This window comes from Gigantopelta aegis, chromosome 10 (assembly GCF_016097555.1).
Source record: "Gigantopelta aegis isolate Gae_Host chromosome 10, Gae_host_genome, whole genome shotgun sequence".
Lineage (NCBI taxonomy): Eukaryota > Metazoa > Mollusca > Gastropoda > Neomphalida > Peltospiridae > Gigantopelta > Gigantopelta aegis.
The window spans coordinates 64,937,504-64,960,870 of record NC_054708.1 but is presented as its reverse complement, the minus strand read 5'-3'; the positions used below and the strand labels follow the sequence as shown (position 1 = coordinate 64,960,870).

The window sequence follows — 23,367 nt, the reverse complement described above, 5'->3', positions numbered from 1 at the left end:
ATCATATCATACAAACAATAATAACAACACAAAAGAAGGAAACAGAACTTGTTTTAGTTTTATTATAAACTGTTGTAATTAAATTCTAATTATTATGTTGTCACGGGTCCCACACAGTCAAACATCTGGAATGTTTTACCAAAGTTCGGTTTTGGAATGAATGAGGTGCTTTTATGACCGTATGACCAAGAATTAAAAAAGATACTAAGCTGACAGCAATCTATACAAACAATAATCACATCCACTAGAGAAGTAAACATACAACACAAGTTAAAGGCATAATTATCACTATTTAATGGGAGCGGGTCAACTCGCCCCAAAACCAACTCCCCCCAGGTTTGTCAACTCGCCCCAAACTGTTTAGTCAACTCATATCTTTACCATTTTAAAAATTAATATACCAGCATTTTAAGCTAATGTGCATTAAATATTGTTGAATATGCACAGCAGTCGGAGTCCAAAAGCCTTGCCTGATCATTCCTTTAAGGAAGTAAGGGACAAACTCACAAATGTCGTTAAAATAGGCTTGATAGTTCATTGTAATAGATTATTATTCATCCGATATTAAGATCTCCCCAATATAAAACCATTTAATAAGCGGTAGTGATAGCGGAGTTTCGCTGCAGTAATATTAATAAATAAAATAACACCAAAGTTGTAGACGTCAATTTTTTATTTTGTCACAATTATTTACGGACAGTAAAGTTTTGGGCAAATTGTCCAAACACTCGGGCGAGTTGGCTTTGGGGCGAGTTGACCAGCATTCCTATTTAACACTGGCACGTGCAACAGGCAATGATAGCTGTTGACATCGTTGGCAGTGACGATTGGGTGATTGGTATAGTAGACTCGGTATATTACGTAAGAAACGAAAACGTTCCAACATAATGTAACTTCAGAAGACCTCAGGATCGTAAACAAAATCTGTTTGCGAAACATAGTGTAGCAGAATGTGATGAGTTGTTCTGATTGTAACTAAATGGAAAGTAAAGATGGACCTGGCCTAGGTGTTCCGATTGAACCTACGAATACATTTACGTGGCCGAGGTTTTCCGAATACATAATCAAAACTGGACGAGGCATTCCGAATGGTTTTAGACTGTTCGATATACTGGGGAAGTGGTCGCTATTATGTCCTATATGGGTTTGGTTGCACAGATATTAATAGGAAACCAGTTGAAAACAATAAATAAAAAATAACTTTCCGATCTCTTACAAACATTAGTTATTTGCATTTTTATACATAATACAATATGCGAAAAAATTTGGTCACCAAGCGGGCGACACGTGATATGGTTTTGACTTGCCCGATGCTATTTTGACTTGCCATGGGTGATCAGGCGATCTTATAGTGCACACCCTGGGTAATGACACCTATGACCTGTTCATTAATCTGGTAATGACACCTATGATCATTTGATTAATTTGTAATGACACCTACAACAAGTCCGTTAATCTGGTAATATCACTTATGATGAGTTCATTAATCTGGTAATGTCACCTACGATGAGTTCATTAATCTGGTAATGACACCTATGATGATTTCATTCATCTGGTAATGTCACCTACGATGAGTTCATTAATCTGGTACTGACACCTATGACCAGTTCATCAATCTAATAATGACACCTATGATGAGTTCATCAATCTAGTAATGACACCTACGACGAGTTCATTAATTTGTAATGACACCTACAACAAGTCCATTAATCTGGTAATATCACTTATGATGAGTTCATTAATCTGGTAATGTCACCTACGATGAGTTCATTAATCTGGTAATGACACCTATGATGATTTCATTCTTCTGGTAATGTCACCTACGACCAGTTCATTAATCTGGTAATGACACCTACGATGAGTTCATTAATCTGGTAATGACACCTATGATGATTTCATTAATCTGGTAATGTCACCTACAACCAGTTCATTAATCTGGTAATGACACATACGATGAGTTCATTAATCTGGTAATGACACATACGATGAGTTCATTAATCTGGTAATGACACCTATGATGAGTTCATCAATCTGGTAATGACACCTATGGTGAGTTCTTCAATCTGGTAATGACACCTATGACAAGTTCATCATTCTGATAATGACACCTATGACGAGTTCACCAATCTGGTAATGACACCTACAGCGAGTTCATTAATCTGGTAATGACACTTATGATGAGTTCATCAATCTAGTAATGACACCTATGACCAGTTCATTAATCTGGTACTGACACCTACGACCAGTTCATCAATCTAATAATGACACCTACGACGAGTTCATTAATCTGCTAATGACACCTACGACAAGTTCATTAATCTGGTAATGACATCTAAGACAAGTTCATTAATCTGGTAATGACACTTATTATGAGTTCATCAATCTAGTAATGACACCTACCATGAGTTCATTAATCTAGTAATGACACCTACGACGAGTTCATTAATCTGGTAATTACACCTACAACAAGTTGATTAATCTGGTAATGACACCTACAAGTTCATTAATCTATTAATGACACCTACGATGAGTTCATTAATCTGGTAATGACACCTACCATGAGTTCATTAATCTGGTAATGACATTTATGATGAGTTCATCAATCTGGTAATGACACCTACGATGAGTTCATCAATCTGGTAATGACACCTACCATGAGTTCATTAATCTGGTAATGACACCTATGACCAGTTCATTAATCTGGTACTGACACCTATGACCAGTTCATCAATCTAATAATGACACCTATGATGAGTTCATCAATCTAGTAATGACACCTACGACGAGTTCATTAATTTGTAATGACACCTACAACAAGTCCATTAATCTGGTAATATCACTTATGATGAGTTCATTAATCTGGTAATGTCACCTACGATGAGTTCATTAATCTGGTAATGACACCTATGATGATTTCATTCATCTGGTAATGTCACCTACGACTAGTTCATTAATCTGGTAATGTCACCTACGGTGAGTTCATTAATCTGGTAATGACACCTATGATGATTTCATTCATCTGGTAATGTCACCTACGACCAGTTCATTAATCTGGTAATGACACCTACGATGAGTTCATTAATCTGGTAATGACACCTATGATGATTTCATTCATCTGGTAATGTCACCTACGACCAGTTCATTAATCTGGTAATGACACATACGATGAGTTCATTAATCTGGTAATGACACCTATGATGTGTTTATCAATCTGGTAATGACACCTATGACAAGTTCATTAATCTGGTAATGACTCCTATGACAAGTTCATTAATCTGGTAATGACACATACGATGAGTTCATTAATCTGGTAATGACACCTATGATGAGTTCATCAATCTGGTAATGACACCTATGACAAGTTCATCAATCTGATAATGACACCTATGACGAGTTCACCAATCTGGTAATGATACCTACGGCGAGTTCATTAATCTGGTAATGACACTTATGATGAGTTCATCAATCTAGTAATGACACCTATGACCAGTTCATTAATCTGGTACTGACACCTACGACCAGTTCATCAATCTAATAATGACACCTACGACGAGTTCATTAATCTACTAATGACACCTACGACAAGTTCATTAATCTGGTAATGACATCTACGACAAGTTCATTAATCTGGTAATGACACTTATTATGAGTTCATCAATCTAGTAATGACACCTACCATGAGTTCATTAATCTAGTAATGACACCTACGATGAGTTCATTAATCTGGTAATGACACCTACCATGAGTTCATTAATCTGGTAATGACATTTATGATGAGTTCATCAATCTGGTAATGACACCTACGATGAGTTCATCAATCTGGTAATGACACCTACCATGAGTTCATTAATCTGGTAATGACACCTACGACCAGTTCATTAATCTGGTACTGACACCTACGACCAGTACATCAATCTAATAATGACACCTATGATGAGTTCATCAATCTAGTAATGACACCTATGACGAGTTCATTAATCTGGTAATTACACCTACAACAAGTTGATTAATCTGGTAATGACACCTACAAGTTCATTAATCTATTAATGACACCTACGATGAGTTCATTAATCTGGTAATGACACCTATGATGAGTTCATCAATCTGGTAATGACACCTATGACAAGTTCATCAATCTGGTAATGACACCTATGACGAGTTCACCAATCTGGTAATGACACCTATGACGAGTTGTTCATCTGGTTACAGCTGGACACATGACACCTATCCCTTTTTAAATCTGTGTATTATGCACTGAGTGACCTGAAGTTTGCAGTTTGTGAAAAGATACACCAATAAAAAGTTTTATTTTAACCCTTCCAAAGCATGACAGAATGAAGCACACCATCAATTTAATAACGTGGATGTGATGGTGTGCTGCACACTTCTATCATTTTGATGTCACAAACAGGTTGGTGGTACAAAAAGGTTACATAGCAACACATAAGCTACATAAACAAAATTTGTATGGCAGAACACTAAATGAGATATGTAACTCTATGTTTTAAGAAATATGTGTGATGACACATTGGGTTAAGTTTAAATTTTGTTTTAACAACACATTAGGTATGTAGTTTTGTTTCAGTTTTAAAACAATATGTAATAGTGTTTATAATTAAAAAATTGATTGGCTCAGCTCTATCAATGTGATGATCGATTATCAGGGGTTTCCCCAGGGCCGTTAGGCGTAGCGGCCCGACACAGCTTGGTCCATAAAGTAAGCGCTTTGATGGCGTGGAAGCCCTTAAATCAATTGCCGCTACACCTTGATTTGAAGTGCTTTAGAAAAACAATTTTCACAAGTACGAGCGTGGCAGTCGACGACCTCTTGCGTACAACTTGTGTACCAGTATATCAAGCACACCTAATTACTATGACCGGTAAAACACTTCCTAAATACCTAACAATGGACCAGTCGTCTGCTCACAACTGGTGTTTAGTAATTTTACCACATCTACTGGGACCGCTAATCCGTCAGGAAGGTGCTTACGTGTAATGGGATTCCCGTGCCGAGCAATCAAGCTTCAAGGCCGATCAAAGAAGATGCCCATTGACAGAATCAACTGCACCATTTAACTGAATAAACGATAGGTGAAGCACTTTTTAAAAGTACAGTTAAGTTGGTAATCAGTCATTTTTATCCTAACATCCCCTTCCCAAAACTCCCACATACTGAAAACATCCAAGGCTCGTGCTGTCGGTAGCCAAATTAGCCATTGGCTAATTAAACATTATTTTTAAGAAAATGGCTAATAAAATTTGCAAGTGGCTAAAATTTTGGCTAAACCATTTTCTATCTTCTGATGTGAACAAACAGTTACATAATCTCAAACATAATAATAATACCAAATATTCAATTAGTGTAATAGCGATCTCGCGACCGGTAACGAGAAAATCCAGAATACAGCGTAGGCGTTATGATGTTTGTTTATTTTAATAATCACTGTTATTAATTTTAACGGCATGCATTTGACATGTATGACAGCAATGTGATGGTAATTCAATGTCTGGAAGTTCTGTAACTTGTCATTTTAACTTTGTAAAGTCTTTGAACTAAAGTAATAATAACAAACCGACAATGCGTGTCAATTTGAATACACATGCCAGTTCAGGGCCGAAAGACATGTAGGCTATCCCAAGAGCTCAGTTCAGCCAGATCGAGCGAAAACAAAATGTTCGCTACACTGGTTTGTGCGCTTCACGTTAAACCAAATGGACACGACGGACACCAATCAAATAGTTCGCGAACGTTAGGAAGAATGTTCGTTGGCTGAACCGAGGAATGCTCTCGACGCGAATATACGTCTTGCTTCCAAGTCAGCTGACACCCACGTGTCAAGAGTCTTCATTGCGAACATTGAACAATACGATTACACAGAAGTAAATCTTGATGTAAATTTGTAGAAAAACAATAGTTGTTTCCATCAATGAATACCTAACGGCAGTTTCATTTATTTCCTTTGTCTTTGTTAATTTTGTACCTATGGTCGAGAGATCACGATCGCGGGAAATGAACATGCAGTATTTATACAAATTGCAGTTAAACGTACACTGAATTAGTTTACAATAATCATATTTGTTAGATAATGTTAGATATATATTTGTAAGACTGTGAGGTGACATTTAATAAGTTAGCTGGATTTTTAAAAGACCGTAAATTTTAATTTTATTAATGGTTTTTATTTTATTTATTTATTTTTGTTTTTTATAAATGGAATATACTGTGAAGTCAGCATTCTTAGCCTAGGTATTTTACAAGCAGAAATCACAACAAGCATTTAACATGACGCTGAAATCAACAGCAACAGCATGGCACAAATTATGAAATTGTTGGGGGTGGGGAATTGATGGGTTACTTTAAAAATGTTTTTAAAAAAGAGCATGATTAGCTGGATTGAAGGCAAACACTTAACTGTTTTCAACCCACTACCCCACTTATTTTGGCTTGATTTGTGTTATACTGATGCTAAAAATGTAAGCGCCTTAAAAAAAATCCTGGGAAAGGCCTGATTATAATATGGCAACTTTAACTAATTGTCTCTTGTTATTCACAGTATATCTAAAGATCTTCTTATGATTCCAGATGACGAGTGAGCAGGGACTGACTAAAGCCGAGCGGTCGGCGTTCCGCTCTGTCCTGGCCATTGCCATTGAAAATATAGTGCCGAAGAGCATGAGAGAGGACTTCCTGGCCAACTACAGCTGTTGTCCAGTACCGCCCCTCTTCATTCCTCTGATAACACTCACAGAGGTAACAGTATATTCAATATCATCCAGTACAGCCCCTCTTCATTCCTTTAATAACACTCACAGAGGTAACAGTATATTCAATATCATCCAGCACAGCCCCTCTTCATTCCTCTGATAACACTCACAGAGGTAACAGTATATTCAATATCATCCAGCACAGCCCCTCTTCATTCCTCTGATAATACTCACAGAGGTAACAGTATATTCAATATCATCCAGTACCGCCCCTCTTCATTCCTTTGATAACACTCACAGAGGTAACAGTATATTCAATATCATCCAGTGCCGCCCCTCTTCATTCCTCTGATAACACTCACAGAGGTAACAGTATATTCAATATCATCCAGTGCCACCCCTCTTCATTCCTTTGATAACACTCACAGAGGTAACAGTATATTCAATATCATCCAGCACAGCCCCTCTTCATTCCTCTGATAACACTCACAGAGGTAACAGTATATTCAATATCATCCAGCACAGCCCCTCTTCATTCCTTTGATAACACTCACAGAGGTAACAGTATATTCAATATCATCTAGCACAGCCCCTCTTCATTCCTCTGATAATACTCACAGAGGTAAGAGTATATTCAATATCATCCATCACAGCCCCTCTTCATTCCTCTGATAACACTCACAGAGGTAACAGTATATTCAATATCATCCAGTACCGCCCCTCTTCATTCCTCTGATAATACTCACAGAGGTAACAGTATATTCAATATCATCTAGCACAGCCCCTCTTCATTCCTCTGATAACACTCACAGAGGTAAGAGTATATTCAATATCATCCATCACAGCCCCTCTTCATTCCTCTGATAATACTCACAGATGTAACAGTATATTCAATATCATCCATATTGCCCTTCTTCATTCCTCTGATAACACTCACAGAGGTAACAATATATTTAATATCATCCAGTACCGCCCCTCTTCATTCCTCTGATAACACTCACAGAGGTAACAATATCATCCATTGCTCCTGTTCATTCGTCTGATAACATTCACATAGGTAACAGTATATTCTATATCATCTATATTGCCCCTCTTCATTAAATGATAACACTCACAGAGGTAACAGTATATTAGTACCTCTGATAACACTCACAAAGGTAACTATATTAATACCTCAGATAACACTCACAAAGGTATCAGAATATTAATACCTTTGATAACACTCACAGAGGTAACAGTATATTAATACCTCAGATAACACTCACAAAGGTATCAGAATATTAATACCTCTGATAACTATCACATAGACCTCTATCAGTATATTAATACATCAGATAACACTCGCAGAAGAAATAATATATTCAATATCATCCATTGTTACTCTTATTCATTCCGCTGATAATGTATTATAACACTCAAAGAGGTAACATTGTTTTCATATCATGTCCTGTTATATATTATAGCACTCACAAAAGCAGCTGTCAGTGTTTTTATATCATTCCTTATTAAAACAGAGAATATATCACCCCATATATTACAGATTCACAGAGGTAATGTTACACTGTTTTTATAACATTCTATAATTTTATAGACTCACAGAGGTAACACTGTTTTCATATCATCCATATTATAACAGGGCACAATATTTCACGCGAACCGCCGTTCTGTTCGCGTGTCGGTTACGCAAAATTAAATTTACGCGAACCGCAAACTGGTTTCGTTAAGAAATTAAAACTTGCAAACTTCACAATTACAGGACGTTTAATCAAGCAGACATACTACTAGTATTCCGACAAATGTTTTAGGCTGAACTTTAGATGCGTGATGCGCAGCAAATCAGTAAACAACGTTATATTTCAACAGTTGTAATTTGCAACCTGTCTAAAGTAAATGTTCGGTATAGAGTCGAGCCAAAAGTTTTAAAGAAATGTGCTCAGACCGCTGGGGATGGCTAAATTATCTGCTGCTATTTTATCTCTAAAGGAATTTATGTAGACATAATATTGGATTGCCTATAATTTTGCATATGTTAAAAACAGTTTTAACATAAACAGGAATCCAAAGTGTCACAAAAAAATTTAAATACTAAAATCGCATAATGAGCTTTAAAAAAACACACATTTGGAACGTCACTGTAGTATAGAAGTACCATTGATAAAGTGAAAGTTGCGTAACCACCGCAAAACGAAAAAAGGAATCCCTCCAAATGATTATGTATCTATTTCAAAGGCGTAGCGCCTATTACGCATGTGCGTAATGCAAAAACATAATCCGGGAATAGGTTGAGGTTGTATTGAATTGTTCTATAAAATATCCTCTAAAATTGACTCAAAAATGCCTCCGAAAAGGCTCAGAATGCATCTACAGCGGTTCTGAGTTTCAAAATTTTCACAGGGGGAGGCCTCCCGAATCCCCTGGCTCGGGCACGCCTTTGGCGTACGTAATACTAAAAAAATGTCTGGTTACGCCCCTGTATTTTGTTTCAGTACTGGGGCCGATATTCAGTTATTTTATAATATTGTTAACTTTAGCAAGCATTAAAGACTTTTTTTCTTCTTTTTTTAAAATCTTTTCTTTTGTATTTGATTTAACTTTATGTTTGAGCTAAATACTATGTATTTAAAATATAATTTCAATGTAATTTTGAGGTAACTGATCAGGTAACCCACGGGTTACGCAGATATAATTCACGTAACCGAACAATTGGTTACCTAGGTAAAAACCACGTGAACCCACTTCCGGTTACCTCAGATTTCGAAATATTGTCCCCTGTTATAACATTAACAAGTAAACCTTGTTGTCATGTAACACTCGGAGAGGGATGTAGTCCAGTGGTAAACCGCTGACCTGATGCATGGTCGGTCTAGGATTGATCCTCATTGGTATGTTCATAGGGCTATTTCTTGTTCCAGCCAGTGCACCATGATTGGTATATCAAAGGCCCTGGTATATGCTATCCTGACTGGCTTTCTTCTCTTGAGACTATATGTTAAAATTATCAAATGTTTGACATCCAGTAGCCGATGATTAATAAATCTATGTGCTCTAGTGGTGTCATTAAACAAAACAAACTTTTATTTATAACACTCAAAGAGTTAACTGCGTTTTCCCTATCATCTGAGTGCCACTGATATTAATTCTACAGAAAACACGCAAAGAGGTAATATTGTACTCAGTGTCAGTTATTCATTCTGCTGAAAACACGCAAAGAGGTAATATTGTACTCAGTGTCAGTTATTCATTCTGCTGAAAACACGCAAAGAGGTAATATTGTACTCAGTGTCAGTTATTCATTCTGCTGAAAACATGCAAAGAGGTAATATTGTACTCAGTGTCAGTTATTCATTCTGCTAGTTACACATCTGAAGTTAGTGTTGTGTTCAGTATTGTTATATCTTCAGTAAATATAAATTAGAAGACAACTCACAGGTGTGTTAAAACATAGCATAAGTATTTTTACATTCACTTCTGGTGGTACCGGATGCTACTAAACACAGGTCTCAGCCCACTGTTAAGTACTGACTACTTGAATGTCAATATATTACAAGTATTATCCCAGTGTTGCTGCTGGTCATTCAAATAGCTGCAGTTAACAATATGCTGAGGTTTCAGTAAAATTAACCCTTGTCTGTAATAAAGTTAAAAAGTTAAAGTTTGTATTGTTAGAGCACTTTGATTTATTAATTATCAGCTATTGGATGTCAAACATATGGTCATTTTTACACAGTCATACAGAGGAAACCCACTATATTTTTCCATTAGTAGAAAGGATCTTGTATATGCACCATCCCGTAGACAGGATAGCATATATCACGGCCTTTGATGTACACATCATGGTGCACTGGCTGGAGTGGGAAATAGCCCAATAGGCCCACTGATGGGGATCGATCCTAGACCGTTGTCTGCAATAAAGGCAGAAACTACATTGTATGTATACAATATTGCAATTTACAGAAAGCTTCCACAGATCACTTTTAATTTGCTACACGGTTTAGTAATATTAACATTCACCAAAATACACTTACCCTTTCCCCATTTGTTACTTCCTGTTTTCAAGTATTATATAACCAGAATGTGTTTATTACAATGTTTAATGTTTTAAAATAGCCTGTATGTGTATCTGTGTATGTTTGCACTGTCAGGTCATAGTGTTTGCGGTGTATGCAGTGGAACTGAAGGAAGCTGGTGTTGCTGTGACAGCCACCAGTGGGGTTCCCATGTACAGCCCTCTGGTGTACCGACCCACACGCCGATACGAGGCATGGCGCTTCCTCACTTACATGTTCATTCATCAAGGGTCAGTCACTAATTAATATCACATACATGTTCATTCATCAAGGGTCAGTCACTGATTAATATCACATACATGTTCGTACATCAAGGTTCAGTCACTAATTAATATCACATACATGTTCGTACATCAAGGTTCAGTCACTGATTAATATCACATACATGTTCATTCATAAAGGGTCAGTCACTGATTAATATCACATACATGTTCATTCATAAAGGGTCAGTCACTGATTAATATCACATACATGTTCAGACATCAAGGGTCAGTCACTGATTAATACCACATACATGTTCATTCATAAAGGGTCAGTCACTGATTAATATCACATACATGTTCAGACATCAAGGGTCAGTCACTGATTAATATCACATACATGTTCAGACATCAAGGGTCAGTCACTGATTAATATCACATACATGTTCATTCATAAAGGGTCAGTCCCTAATTAATATCACATACATGTTAATATGTCAAGGGTCAGTCATTAATTAATATCACACATGTAAACACAATACTCTCTTATGCTCTTTCAAACAGTTTATTCACACTTTCGCTCAGTCTGTTTTGCTCTCAGTTTCCTCTCTCTCTCTCTCTCTCTCTCTCTCTCTCTCTCTCTCTCTCTCTCTCTCTCTCTCTGTCTCTCTGTCTGTATCTCTCTCTCTCTCTTGTCTCTGTCTGTATCTCTGTCTGTATCTCTCTCTCTCTCTCTCTCTCTCTCTCTCTCTCTCTCTCTCTCTCTCTCTCTCTCTCTCTCTCTCTCTCTCTCTCTCTCTCTCTCTCTCTCTCTCTCTCTCTCTCTGTGTGTGTGTGTGTGTGTTTCTCTGTCTCTCAGTCGACGGGATTGTTTCCTGTCAGTGGGCCCATTTTTTCTTTCCTATAATTACTTGACAACTATATTATGGGATAATGTGGATAACTGTGGGATAATGCATATAAAAGATTTCTTGCTGTTACTTGATAAGAGTAGCCTATGGTGCAAAGGCAGGGCATTTCCTTTCTCATTATCTGTGTGGTCACACAACCGTTGAGAAAATGTGTTGAATTTGTTGATAAATAAAACATCTCAGCAATATTTTTTAGAGCAGACAAAGGGATCATAACAGGAAAACCAATGCACACATGTAAAATTTTCTATGGGTGGGTAGGTGGGAAACCCACTTGTGAAGAACAGAGTATAGTTATTAATATGTTTTTCTTGTGTGTGTCTTTCCAGGTACATTCATTTGATAAGCAACATGTTGTTTCAGCTTCTGTTTGGAGTTATGCTGGAAGTCGTTCACAAATGGTGGAGAATACTCATTCTTTACTTGCTCGGTGTGATTGCAGGTAACATTTCATTTACACATGATTCGGGTGGGGACGTAGCTTAGTGGTAGAGCACTTGCCTGAGGTGCAGTGGGTCGTAGGATCTTCCCTTGTCCCATCCAGTGACCCATGTCTGGTACATCAAAGGCCATGGTTTATCTATTGGAAAGTGAATATAAAATAACCTTGCTGCTTTTTTCGAAAACTGGGTGTGGGATGTAGCCCAGTAATAAAGCACTCGCTTGATGCGCAGTCTTTTTTCGATCAGTCCCTGTCTGTGGGCCCACTGGGCTATTTCTCATTCCAGCCAGTGCACCATGACTGGTACACCAAAGGCTGTGGTATGTGTTATCCTGTCTGTGAGGTGGTGCATATAAAAGATCTCTTGCTACTAATGGAAAAATGTAGCGGGTTTCCTCTGTAAGACTACATTTCAAAATTACTAAATGTTTGACATCCAATAGCTGATGATTAATAAATCAATGTGCTCTAGTGGTGTCATTAAACAAAACAAACTGTAACTTTTTTTTTTTTTCGGAAACTCCTCTGAACTGGACCTGTAAATTGGAATTCCCTAAAAACCAGACGTGTTTCACAGTCCCATTTTAAATACCACTACAGAATAGAACCTCTCTAAACCAGATACCTCTTAAAAGTGGATTTTTTTTATCTGTTCCCATGGTTGTCCGGTTTACAAGGGTTTCACTGTATATCGTTAAACACTTGTAACACATAAGTGATAAGCACCTCATTCTGAACCCAGTACCAAAAAAGACATTTTCTACAATTGTTTTTCTGTTCACTGTAAACTTGATTATAATGATTTAGTTTTCTTCTGCAGGTTCTATGGCCCACTCCTTGACTGATCATCATGTGTCTCTAGTCGGAGCCAGTGGTGGGGTGTACGCATTGCTTGGAGCTCACATTGCCTCAGTCATTGTCGTAAGTCCACCTTTGGTTTTGCTGGAAGTATAGAGTGTCATATTATCAATGCTTTATGTCTGTATCCATGTACAAAGATGTAGTGTGGGACTGATTAATTTCCTGATACTAAGCATGAGGGTTTTGGTTGCAATCACTCTTTTCTATTAGTGTTGGTGTGATCCCTTATTTCTTTCCATCAGTAAAACGGTCCAGACAGGAGGTCATAGATGCATACCCTCATGACTCTATCCTAACTTACCCTCATGACTCTATCCTAACTTACCCTCACGACTCTATCCTAACTTACCCTCATGACTTTATCCTAACTTATCCTCATGACTCTATCCTAACTTACCCTCATGACTCTATCCTAACTTACCCCCATGACTCTATCCTAACCTCTCCTGGAAGCAATCTCAGTGAGAGATATGGTATTGAATATTCTGATGGCAGAATCGTAATTTTGATGTATGTTATATCTTATATTATGTATACACACTTTTATAATTTTATATTTTGGTGTATTACTAGCAAGTAGATTAATATATATTATCATCAACGTTCTAGGTTGAAAAAAAAGAAAACAAATTACTTTCATTTTGAGGGTGAAATACCTCTGTGGGTTATCCTCGAATGCTAACAGCTGTAGGTTCCCACCTTGCTGTACACATGTACCACTAATTTCAGAACTGGAGGGAGATGAATTACAAGTGTTGTGAGGGCAACATTGGCCGGATTCTGCTCAGTGCTCCGGTTCGACTCATGATTATCTTGGTGCTGGGTAAGTCTCAATATTAGTCCTCTTCCACTATAACAGTCTAATCATGATGTATTCATAACAGACAACATCCACAAACTCGGTTGTGTCTGACATGAAACAAAATTATATTCCAGTCAATTCACAAAATAGGAATATTTTTCAGACTGTGGCAAGAGTTATGTCCTTTAATTGACAGATGCTAAAAATCCAAGTAGAAACTGAAAACAGTTCACTTTGTTTTTAAGTTTTTTTCTGTCTCAATCTTGGATATTTTTAATACAGAATAGTAGCATATATCACTGAAAATGGATTAACATGGATGGAGGTTGGATGGGGTAGGTGGTGGATCAATGGACAAATTAATGGATGTGATGGGTGCAGTAGTAGTATGGGTATTAATTTTAATTGAATCAGTTAAATTGAACCCTTATATATTTGGTTTGTAAATAATGTGCCAACATATTCGCAAGTCATCCTAGCTTACCAGTGTTTTTTTTCTTCTATTTTTCAGTTGTACCAGACACCGGGCTTGCAATTTACCGACGTATCTCAGAACCTGATAACTTTAAAGTTGGTGTAACTGCCCATATTGGAGGCTTTGGTGCAGGTGAGACCTGGGCCCATACTTACAGAACTCTAAGATCTACATTCAAATCTCTTAATTACATCACGGAGCAGAACGTAGCCCAGTAGTAAAGCGCTTGCCTGATGCGCGGTCAGTCTAGGATCGATCCCCATGGGTGGATGCATTAGGCTATTTCTCATTCTAGCCATTGTATCACGATTGGTATATCAAAGACCGCGGTATGTACTATCCGTTCTGGGATGGTGCATATAAAAGATCCTTTATTTCTGATGGAAAAATGTAGCGGGTTTCCTCTCTAAGTTTAAATGTCAAATTACCAAATGTTTGACATCCAATAGCCGATGATTAATAAATCAATGTGATCTAGTGGTGGTGTTAAACAAAACAAACTTTAACTTAATGATGTGACATGCAGTACAATTTGTATGGCATTGGAAGTTCTAGACTCTGATGAGTCTTGAGTCTAGTCTACCGTAAATGTTTTATAAGCACAGGGACTGAACTTAAAACAAAATAAGCTTTTGTATTGTTAACACTTAATTTCCAAAAGTTAAATTTGTTGGAGAAATTATTGTTGCCAAAATATTGAACAATATTCCCATCTGTCTGTGTCTCTCTGTATATGTCTGTCTTTCTGCCTTCTAAGTGTTTAAATAACCATATTATGTTAAACACTTAATAGCCATAATTTGGATGTGCTGAAGTGTCATTAAAAAAAAAAAAAATCTCATCTGATGTATCAAAAGCCATGGTATGTGCAGTTCTCCATAATGAACATGTATATAAAACATTTCATGTGCTGGAATGTTAAACATTCATTCATTCGTTGAAAACTGGTAAAAATAATAATAATAATCAGTCTAGAAATTAAAGTTAAAAGTGATCTTCACATTTCTTTAAATCATAATAAATATAATTTAGTAAGATTGCTTTATGGTAAATATATTGACAAAGAACTGGCTGCTATTTTAATGACCATGTGATGGAGATTTAGTTTTTATATACTTTACATCTTTCATTAAGGATTCTTGAGGAAGCCACTCTTTACTCCAAGTGGCATCACATTACAGTTTTGATATTCTTCAGTTAATTATTCCAAGATTATATGTTAGATTGATTACCGGTAATTTGAAGTTATTTAATCTCAGATATTTATGAAAATAGCGAAATATGAGATTTGCAACTCTGAGAATGTGCCTTTAAATTCTGACCTAGTTTGGCAGCAAACCCTTTTCTGTCCTGAACAGTGGAGCAGGCAAAAGTCACCACCTGCACCCATGACAGACTTGACCTGATTTGGCACCTGATTGGCTGTAGGTTTCATCTACAGCACTATAGTCCGTCCCATTCTCCCACAAAAATGTGTTTTTGTCAACAATTTTAGTTAAGATGAAAAGTAAAAGTGTTTTGGAATTAACCCCCAAAAAGTACTATTTTGTGTGAAAAATAGAAAACAATCTGCTCAGAAATAAATAACTTGTAGTAAATTCCATAGTATGAAAAAAGGCGTTACCTGTGCAGTGTCAGAGATTTAAAATTTTGGGTAGTATCCCACTTGGATACTAACATTTCAAAATCTGGTATCCCACCTGAGAATTTAGTATCCCACTTAAATGAAATTCATAAATAACATTGTAACAAACTTGGATGACACTGTTCTCATTCCCAGACTATTGCAACACCACAATTGAAATCGCAGAATTTGTAAAATTCGCAATCAAACGGAATTGGCAAAAACATTTGCTGCATCTATTTTTGAGTAATACTGACAAAAATTAATATTTAGCAGTAATCTATAAGGGTGTCTGAGATTACTAATGATAAACCTACCTGTATCAATTTTCTGCAGATGTGGAATCAATATCTCAAATAAAATTTGAAGGGAGGAAACATCCAACAAAAACAATAGCGACTTAAGGTTTCCAGTCGCTATTGCTCCAGTGTAGCATTAGACTGGGTACGAGTTGGGAAAGGTATTGTTATGGCATAGCATTAGACTAGGTACGAGCTCCAAAATACATTTACTTAACTTCACCAGTAAATGATGACTTTCATTGTTAAAATAAATACGCAGGATTAAAAAAAAAAAAAAAAATTATATGGTATCCCAGTGGGATACTGGGTTATTGAGGTCTGGTATCCAAAATTAAATTCTGGTATCCCAGGGATATCGGGATACCGTTAATTTCGAACACTGCTGTGGGAAGGACTATGTCAGTTAGTGTAACAAATACCAGACGGTTGATGTTTAAATTTCTCAGATTACATCATGTATTGACCAGACATTCCTTTTCTTTATTTCCAGGACTACTTCTTGGTGTTCCCATCCTGAAGAATATCAGTCGTCTTCCATGGGAGACAACTCTTGGCTGGGTTACCATGGCTGTCTATCTTGCTTTTGTTGGCTTCTGTGTTATTTTTAATGGATTGTATCAGGGATATCCTCCAACAGACTGGAGTTAATATGTTGCTCAATTTTCTACCATGCTTGTTGTTTGTCTAAAGCTAGCAAATATTGCCATATCATTATTTTCTTTATATTATTATTATATTCCCTTACATCAGATCAATATGGCCATGCCACGGTTTTGCCATATCATATTTATTTTCTACTATATGTATTTTCTATTTCTTATGTTATATTTCAATGGGCTTCCCTATAGCATTTTCATAGCTTGACCAGGAAAAACATTTTTAGAATATGCAGTCTATTGTGTTGCTTTTTGTTGCATAATATAGAATGTTGGATATGATCCTTATAGTTCAGAATGTTGTTTATGATCCTTATAATTTTAAAACAAAAAATTAAGAGGGATATTGGAACCTATTCCCCTCAAACAAAAAAAATCAAGTTCTTCCTGGGGTTTTTAACAGTATGTTTACAATTTAAATTTTACGAATTCTAAATTTTATATTGGGGTACCGGTCCCCTTTTTAGTAGTTGGTCCATGTGCCCATTTGCCTTTGGTCCTCTCCACAAAATCAAATATGTCTGGGATCTGCTCTTGATTTGGTGCTGTAAATGTCATAAACATGCATGAAGCCTTGTAAACATCTGATTCATACCTCTAGAGAGTATTTTTACAGGTTGGTGAAATTGATAATGTAAATAACAGTGGATATTAAAGATCTCGGATTATTCCAATTCAGATTCAAATATTTTATTGGTTTGCTTTTTTATACTTTCATATTTCATAGCTCTATATTTTATATCAAGTCATAATATCTGAATGTTTTATAATATCATAGTTTTTACTTTTGAAAGACAATCTTTTATATGTTTATTTGTTCTTACAACTAAATGATCAGTATTTTCATGTAAAAAACTAACAGCAGTATTTTCTAAATTACTGGTACACTGGGTTATTGCTTTGATAGCAGTTAACTGACTTTGCTTTTAGTAGACCTGAATATTGGTGGTGCTACAGATCTCTAGGAAATGGTTTTTCCTAAATGCAGGCATATGTATGGAATTTTTTGTGCATCATTATTTATTAATTGAATGTGATACTTTTTTATGTTCCTGTACGTATGAAGCACAGAACCGCTTTACACACTGTATGGATGGCATAGTGTGTTAATACAAGCTGTTCATCAAAGCTGCTCCTAGGTGATGACCAGCTAGGTCACCAATGCCATTCCATCCAGTAAAAAAAAAAAAAAAAAAAACCATGGTTTAATTGATCACTCCATGATGTACAAGTTAACCTGAAATTGACTTGTCTGTGATCCACAAATTAACTATTAAGCGCAAGGGCCGTAAATAGGTTTTCATTGGAAAAGAGATTTAAATTTATTTTAAAACTGTTTTTCAGGATATGTATTAAATAGAATACAACATTTGTGTCCATTAGATACCATTTATCTTACAACTCGTTGTAAGATAAATAGTATCTATAACGGCCACTCATGTAGTATTATCTATATAGTGGTTCTGTGCTTCATACTTGCATGAATGTCAAGAATTATCATGTTCTATTTTATAATTTAAATGAATAATAATTTCATTAATATTAAATACTATGAAATAAAAATTAACTCTTTTATTTTTTCAGGAAATTTCATACATAGAATAAAGGGAATCTCCATTCTGCAGTTAGGCATTTTCTGTCAGTAGCTGAACGAGGGAATTATCACATCGTTCATACATTAATACAAACAATTTTAAATAATAACATTTACTGATTCAACATTAATGACCAGTTCATAAACAGTTGTTATATTAATCTGAAATAAAGAAAATAGCTGAAATGATCTCTCTTGTTTTCTAAGCATTGCTGAAAGTAGTGCAAAATTGAGATTCATACAATTATAAACATCACATATTATTTGGACCAATGCAAACATTTATAACAAAAGTGTTATTGCAGATTGGAATTATAAATGAACCTTTCTATATATATTTTTTTTTTAAACTATGAACTTTAGGATGCACCCCTAAACTTAAACAACATGTTTCCTGTGTCTGTTAACCAACGCTTCAGTTATCTCCAAAGATAACCCCTCCTCCCTCTCTCTCTTTTTTTTCTCTCTCTCCCTCTCTTACTCACTCACACACATACACAACATACACACACATACACACCTACAATCTTTACTTCTTGTCTATCGGTCTACTTGTTGTTTTAAATCAATTTTATTATTTTGTTTGCCATGGAAAATTTGTAATTGTCAAAGTTAGGGAGAGATGAGCAAATTCTGTTGGTCAATTCACAATCTTAATACAAACATCAATAAATATTGTTTAAAAACTTTTCCAATCATACAATGATGGCTCGTATTAATGTCACTATACTTGCCTGTACCTAACATACTTATTTTCTGTTGTCAGCTTATTGGTATTGCTGATTTTAAAGATTACTATTATTATTGTTTTATTTTACCATACTATTTTTTAGATTTAAATCTTACCATATCATTTAAATGTTAACATCATTCTTTTCATTGTATTAAATGTAAGTAATTACATACATACATGTGTTAAATATGGATGATCTCCCTTTGGACTAGTGCAGGTTTTAGTAATGATATGTTTAGTTCAGTAATGGATTTATGCTGTAACTCAGTCTATTTGAACTATATTAATTTGTGTATCTGTTCTGTACTTGTTTATATAAGTAATTCTACTTCGGAAAGTAATGCAGATATAAAATATTAAGTGCCTTTTCATAACATTTATTGTGTCTGTACTCCATATTATGCATAACATGTTTTTATTAAGGTCGATGACGGACATTAATCACACCATTGTTTTGACTTCGTACAATAATTATATCATGTCATAACAGAATTTCACTTCATGACCATATTTCGTAAATGATACATTTTTTAAATTACAATATTTTCTACAATCACAGTTAAATACAGTAATTTAGTAATGTTCAAACAAAACAATTTGAACAGTAATTAACACAGAAAGTAATTAACACAGAAAGTGCATGTGTCAGGTACACAGTTTACTGTTATTGCAGGGAGATGCAGAATGACATAACTGGAATACTGATCTCATTCAAATTAAAAAAAACAGTGACATTATTACTATACTTTGCCACATTGAAAAGAAAAAGTCTAGTATTGTATCTTATAACAAAAGTACCCTTGGATATGTTATGTTTATTGTGAACAAAGCCAAAATTATGGTGTGGCAAGTGTCTGTTGTCAACTTAGCCCCATTTAACTAACAGGCCCAGAACTATAACTATAACTTTATTCATTATTTAGTGTTTTGTTTTTTCGAGTAAGAACTTTACGGGTTTTTTAGTCTATGGTTTGCATATATATAATTAAATACAGGTATCAATATTATGTAGCTGTTTTTATGTAACATAGGCTTCGGAAGGTGCAAGCAATTGGAGGGGCCAATTATATTAATTTGCCTTTCAACTGAATGGGGAGGACAATGCATAATCTTTAGAATTGGGGTCTCAGTGCCCCCTCCCCACTTCCAAAATTTATGTGTACTATATACAGCTGTATTTGTTTGATAACACGTTTATATATGGACAAACTTACCTTCAAACAGCAGTGCCTATTTAAAATCTTCTCTTTTTTTATCTTGCCATTTTTTTTGTTTTTTTAATTTACTTGCCATTATGTTTTTTTTTTAATTTAAATATATATATTATACAGTTAGTAATTGTTTGTTTTCTAAGAAATTTGATGGAATTTTCAAGAAGATTTTGAGTGTGCTTATTTCAGTTAGTCAGACTTCAGTTTTAACCCATTTAAAATGGATGATGATGATCATTTTAGGTAATTTTACATCCAGCATAGCATCATGTTAATTAGATTTATTGCCTTCAAATTGAAGCGGATCACTCTATTTACTAGGCATTGTAAAATATTTTTGGCTATTCCAACTTTTTAAACCTTAACTTACACATTACCTACATTTTCTTTAAATTATCAACTTTGGCAAATCCAACATGCTTCTGGCCAACCTGCTGTATATAGCAGTTCAAAATATATTTTATGCATAATAAAAGAGGTTCGTACCATGAAAATAGAATCAGTGACTTTAACCTTCTTTAGTTAAAACATTAGTGCAAAATAACATTTTAGGATATCAAAACTGCCATACTGTTTAACAAGTTCTTGAATCAACATTTTATTGATTAAAACATATTTTAGCCTTTGATTTTATTATTTCATAATTTTCTAATGTAGAACCGGTTAATTGCCAGGTCTTGTTTATGGGAAAGTGCATATAAAATATATATTTCTGTTACAGTGTCATAGTGAATAATCCTAAAGACTAGTATGTTTAATGTATCTATATTACATTTGATTTTATTGGCTCCCATAAAAACCACATGGTCTCTTGGGATAGCCTATGTTGTTCTCCGCAATTTCAGGTGGTTGATCAGTGGTTTTACAGGTGATTAAAGTGACGGACCCTAGTTTTTAAACACTACATTTGTTTTCACTATTAGAGCCGTTTTTGATAATTAAAATTTGAAGTTATTTACATTTTATTGTTTAGAATATCCATTTCCGTATATCCGAAGTGGTCATCCTAATATTAATAATACCTTGAAATAAATGTTTTATACAGGCAAGCTTTAGTCTATTTGTAAACCATCACAGACTTTTGTTTGACACGCGAGGACTCGGGTACATTTGAGACTACTGTCCTCAACATGTTCTGCCCATTCTGTCATGAAAACAGAATGGATTTGAATGTATCAGCATATAGATCTTTTGACGGGTAAAAACTAGGGTCAGCGGCTTTAAAAAAATGAAGATCCTCAAGTGAGGTGAATGTATGCAACCTGCTTTTGTCACTGATGTAAGATTTATAATTTAATGTTAGGTTTAAATGAGTGATAAGTTTTTTTACTCTACAGACAATACCTTACAGGCCCATCAGAGCTGGGAGTATGCTCCCTAAATAAACCCCCCTCTTTTTGCCCATCTCAGTTTTAAAATATAAAAAAGATACATTTATAATGTCTCAAAAATCACCTGAGCACATCTGTAATTAAAAAAGTCAAGAGCACCCAAGGGAGGGGTGTGAGGCATTTTGTTTGTATACCCACCACCCACAAAATAAATGTTTATTTAATCAAATAAGTATTATGTAGATCATGCCTGTAGGATGGGGAGAGGGGGTTTGAACAAAGCCCCTAAAATCAGAACCATGTAAATTTGTTCCATTTTAAGGTCGAAGGCACACACCTTCCCCCTCACTCCCATACTGCATTCAAATGTGAAACAACCCCTAATCCTAAATACATATATACAGAAGGGTCAAAGATGACCCAACATAGAGAAGTCAACCCACAAAAACGTTTACACTCCCTTCACTCGTGATAATCATAAAAACTTTTACACTCCCTTCACTTGTGATAATCACAAAAACTTTTACACTCCCTTCACTTGTGATAATCACAAAAACTCCTATTTCAAGATCCACCTTAGGGTATGAGTATGCCTCGGAACGACAAGGCATCGACTAATAATTATGGTGCCTCCTCTCAATTCTGAAATGTCCCCTGGTAGTTTGCAGTCTTCTAATTTCAGTTTTTAATAACCATCTCTATTTATGCTGTCCCTCCCCTCTAAAATTCTCTGATGGACCTGACTTACGACTTCTTCCTTAATGTTTTGTCAGTGGTGTCAGATTGAATGTAATAGTAGGTATATTAATGAGTGGCTTGTAGAAACAAATAGTGGGATTTTTATAGGTATCCATAATATATGATCCTTTGATCGATGTTTTTGTTTCATTGACTGAAGTTACTGGCAGTATGTGTTAATAAATTTCTTGTTGGCATTTTGTGTTCTTTATTTGTTTTTAAATTTGTTAATTTAAACTATATTTTCTTTTCTTGGTTTGTCAGCTGCCATATACAGTAGACTCTTTTTATGTTAAATTCTGTTTTCTCAAATGTCATACTACCCTGAACATTTTTCTATTTAAACATGTGAGCATTAGTATGTTTATCTCAAACTTTGACATAAGAATACACGTTACCTCAAATGATTTATGTAGTCCCAATTGACATAACATATATTTTGTATATTTTTCTTAAAGTTGGAACATATTTTCTAATAAAAACAAATTACGAATTCAAAATTTTTTCGACAAACAACAAACAAGCATATTTTAGTTTTATTATTTCCTTTTGTGGTTGATCGTCATAAACCAATTATCTAACAATATTTGCAATGCATTAATTTGTTTCTTTTAAATTAAGACATAAAAACATTCTATTGTTGACATTTACACAGTAATTAGTCACAACTACTGTAATATTGTTAAGTATTAATAATTTGATCCACTTGAAAGGC

At 35.2% G+C, this 23,367-nt stretch overlaps 1 protein-coding gene across 1 annotated transcript in view; it reads left to right on the top strand.

Moving 5' to 3' along the window:
• Window positions 1-22,849, top strand: part of LOC121383022 (rhomboid-related protein 2-like) — a 37,128-nt gene extending 14,279 nt beyond the window's left edge. The window contains exons 4-10 of the mRNA XM_041512757.1: window positions 6,584-6,751; window positions 10,848-11,002; window positions 12,213-12,325; window positions 13,146-13,246; window positions 13,916-14,009; window positions 14,500-14,595; window positions 16,880-22,849. Coding sequence (XP_041368691.1) covers window positions 6,584-6,751; window positions 10,848-11,002; window positions 12,213-12,325; window positions 13,146-13,246; window positions 13,916-14,009; window positions 14,500-14,595; window positions 16,880-17,037 — 885 coding nt within the window. The 3' untranslated portion in view covers window positions 17,038-22,849. The remainder of the gene's footprint in view (window positions 1-6,583; window positions 6,752-10,847; window positions 11,003-12,212; window positions 12,326-13,145; window positions 13,247-13,915; window positions 14,010-14,499; window positions 14,596-16,879) is intronic.
• The last annotated feature ends 518 nt before the right edge of the window (window positions 22,850-23,367 follow it).